The 3,197-nt window shown below is 37.8% G+C and overlaps 1 protein-coding gene across 1 annotated transcript in view; it reads left to right on the forward strand.

The window, feature by feature from the left end:
• The window catches only part of LOC133543294 (laminin subunit alpha-3-like), an 11,313-nt gene extending 8,416 nt beyond the window's left edge, over positions 1-2,897 (forward strand). Inside the window, exon 6 of the mRNA XM_061887779.1 lies at positions 2,730-2,897. Within this exon, the coding sequence (XP_061743763.1) occupies positions 2,730-2,897 (168 nt within the window). The remainder of the gene's footprint in view (positions 1-2,729) is intronic.
• Positions 2,898-3,197: the final 300 nt, after the last annotated feature.

The following is a 3,197-nucleotide window of genomic DNA, read 5'->3' on the forward strand; positions in this document are numbered from 1 at the left end:
CAAAGCGAGACCAGCTTGCTAGTAAATAAATACAATTTTAAAAATAGAGGCAGCTCACTGGTAAGTGCTGCTATTTGAGCTATTTTTAGAACAGGCCAGCGGGTGACTCATCTGGTCCTTACGGGCTACCTGGTGCCCGCGGCCACCGCGTTGGTGACCCCTGGTTTATATCAACCAAAAAAACTAACCGGCGGAAAAGGTTACAAAAAAAAGAACAACCGAAAATCACTCCGACCGGAGAAAAACACAAACTATAATTGGCGCCGTATATGCAATAAAATGTATCAACATAAAACGCTCTAACAGGAGGAAGAAACAACAGGTATGAAAAATTCTACACTATCTAATCCAGATGAGTCGCCCGCTGGCCTGTTCTAAAAATAGCTCAAATAGCAGCACTTACCAGTGAGCTGCCTCTATTTCTTTTAAATTGTATTTATTTACTAGCAAGCTGGTCTCGCTTTGCTTGACATTTTTAATTCTAAGAGAGACAAAACTCAAATAGAATTTGAAAATCCAAGAAAATATTTTAAAGAATTGGTCTTCACTTGTTTAAATAAATTCATTAATTTTTTTTCTTTACTTCTTATAACTTTCAGAAAGACAATTTTAGAGAAAAAAATACAACCTTAAAAATTATTTTTGGATTTTTAAACACATATACCTTTTTACCTTTTAAATTCCTTCCTCTTCTTCCGTGACAATTTAAATCAATGTTCAAGTATTTTTTTTTTTTATTGGAAAGAATAATAAATACATTTTAATTTAATTCTTCATTTTAGTTTTTGTTTTTTAAAAGAAAAATATTTGTGAAATATTTCTTCTAACTTATTATTATTAAAATTCCCAAAAAAGTATTCTGGCAAATCTAGACAATTCGTAGAATCAAATTTAAATCTTATTTCAAAGTCTTTTGAATTTCTTTTAAAATTTTTGTTCTGGAAAATCTAGAAGAAATAATGATTCGTCTTTGTTGGAAATATAGCTTGGTCCAATTTGTTATATTTTCTAACAAAATGCAGATTGGATTTTAACCTATTTAAAACATGTCATAAAAATTTTAAATTGAATCTTTATCTGCAAAAATTACTAATGTTCCATAAATTCTTTTTTAAATTTTTTCAAAAACTTTCGAATTAGCTACTTTTTCTCTTCTTTTTTTCGGTTGAATTTTGAATTTTAAAGAGTCGAAATTGAAGATAAACTATGTTTCAAAATTTAATTTTCATTTTTTTCCTGTTTTCTCCTCGTTTAAACCGTTCAATTAAGTGTTTTTTTCATCATTTATTCTCTACAAAAAACCTTCCGTAAAAGGAAAAAAAATGTACGATGGAATGACAGACAGAAATACGCATTAATATAAATTTACATATATTATAAATTTAAATTAGAAATATAAAAGACATATTATAAATATGTCTTCCAAAGACATGCATCTGGGGATAGGTTGATTGGCAAAACTAAAATTGGCCCTAGTGTTTGAATGTGAGTGTGAATGTTGTCTGTCTATCTGTGTTGGGCATGTGATGAGGTGGCGACTTGTCCAGGGTGTACTCCGCCTTCCGCCCAATTGTAGCTGAGATAGGCGCCAGCGCCCCCCGCAACCCCAAAAGCGAAAAAGCGGTAGAAAATGTGACGTCACGATGTGCGCGTGACGTCATGGGTTGTAGGGCTCCTCACATCCTCACATTGTTTATAATCATAGCCTCCAGCAGCAAGTGAAGTGAAGTCAATTATATTTATATAGCGCTTTTCTCAAGTCACTCAAACCGCTTTACATAGTGACACCCAGTACCTAAGTTACATTTAAACCAGTGTGGGTGGCACTGGGAGCAGGTGGGTAAAGTGTCTTGCCCAAGGACACAACAGCAGTGACTAGGATGGCGGAAGCGGGAATCGAACCTGCAACCCTCAAGTTGCTGACACGGCCGCTCTACCAACCGAGCTATACTGGTTGGTAGAGCGGCCGAGCAAGAGCTATTCGGACCGAGAAAGCGACGATTTCCCCATTAATTTGAGTGAGGATGAAAGATTTGTGGATGAGGAAAGTTAGAGTGAAGCACACAAAAAAAAAAAGAAAAGAAAAAAAGGTGACGGCTTCAGGTGACGGCAGCAACTTGAGGGTTGCAGGTTCGATTCCAGCTTCTGCCATCCTAGTCACTACCGTTGTGTCCTTGGGCAAGACACTTTACACACCTGCTCCCATGCCACCCCACACTGGTTTGAATGTAACTTAGATATTGGGTTTCAATATGTCAGGCGCTTTAAGTCACTAGAGAAAAAGCGCTATATAAATATAATTCACTTCACTTCACTATTACATTTTAACAGAAGTGTAGATGGAACATGTTAAAAGAGAAAGTAAGCAGATATTAACAGTGGATCAATAATTCATTCCATAATGTTGAAAACATAATAGATATATATACATATATATTAAAGGTAAATTGAGCAAAGTGGCTATTTCGGGCAATTTATTTAAGTGTGTATCAAACTAGTAGCTCTTTGCATTAATCAGTACACAAGAAGTAGCTCTTGGTTTGAAAATGTTTATGAGTTTGAACATCAAATATCTTGTCTTTTAGTGCATTCAACTGAATATGGCTTGAAAAAGATTTGCAAATAATTGTATTCCGTTTATATTTACATCTAACACAATTTCCCAACTCATATGGAAACAGGGTTTGTTTATTCAACAACATCTGTTTGTACACATTTGACTCTTGCAGCCTCCCCTGGAGTTGCGTTTCCCCAAGTACCGAGGCTACATGAAACTGTCCTACATCAACGACCAGCCACTGAGTCTTTATAACTACAAGCACGCCGTCAACATGGATTCCGACCTACGCGCTCTAACGTACGTGCCTGCTAAGAAAACTGTGAAAAAAGAAAACTGACAAGAAATCCTTGCCCAGGTTGCCCCGCTCTCAGCTGTCTGATTACTACCAGGGGAGCGGCTACCGCATGGCCTTGGTGAAGGAACCTCACCGGAGGAGGAGGCGACTGTTCAAGTTACGCACAAACAGCCGGGAGACTGACGCCTTGTTGTTCTACACGGGTGGCGACGTGAGGACCATCCTGCTCCCTCAGGACGGATCACACATGCTTCATGTTGTCTTTCCCCCTGCACCAGGAGTCGTTTTGGTGCCTGATTGCGGAGCGAGGCTACCTGGTGCTCCAAAGTCGACGAGCGGGTC

Source organism: Nerophis ophidion, linkage group LG26, assembly GCF_033978795.1.
Source record: "Nerophis ophidion isolate RoL-2023_Sa linkage group LG26, RoL_Noph_v1.0, whole genome shotgun sequence".
NCBI classification, from domain to species: domain Eukaryota; kingdom Metazoa; phylum Chordata; class Actinopteri; order Syngnathiformes; family Syngnathidae; genus Nerophis; species Nerophis ophidion.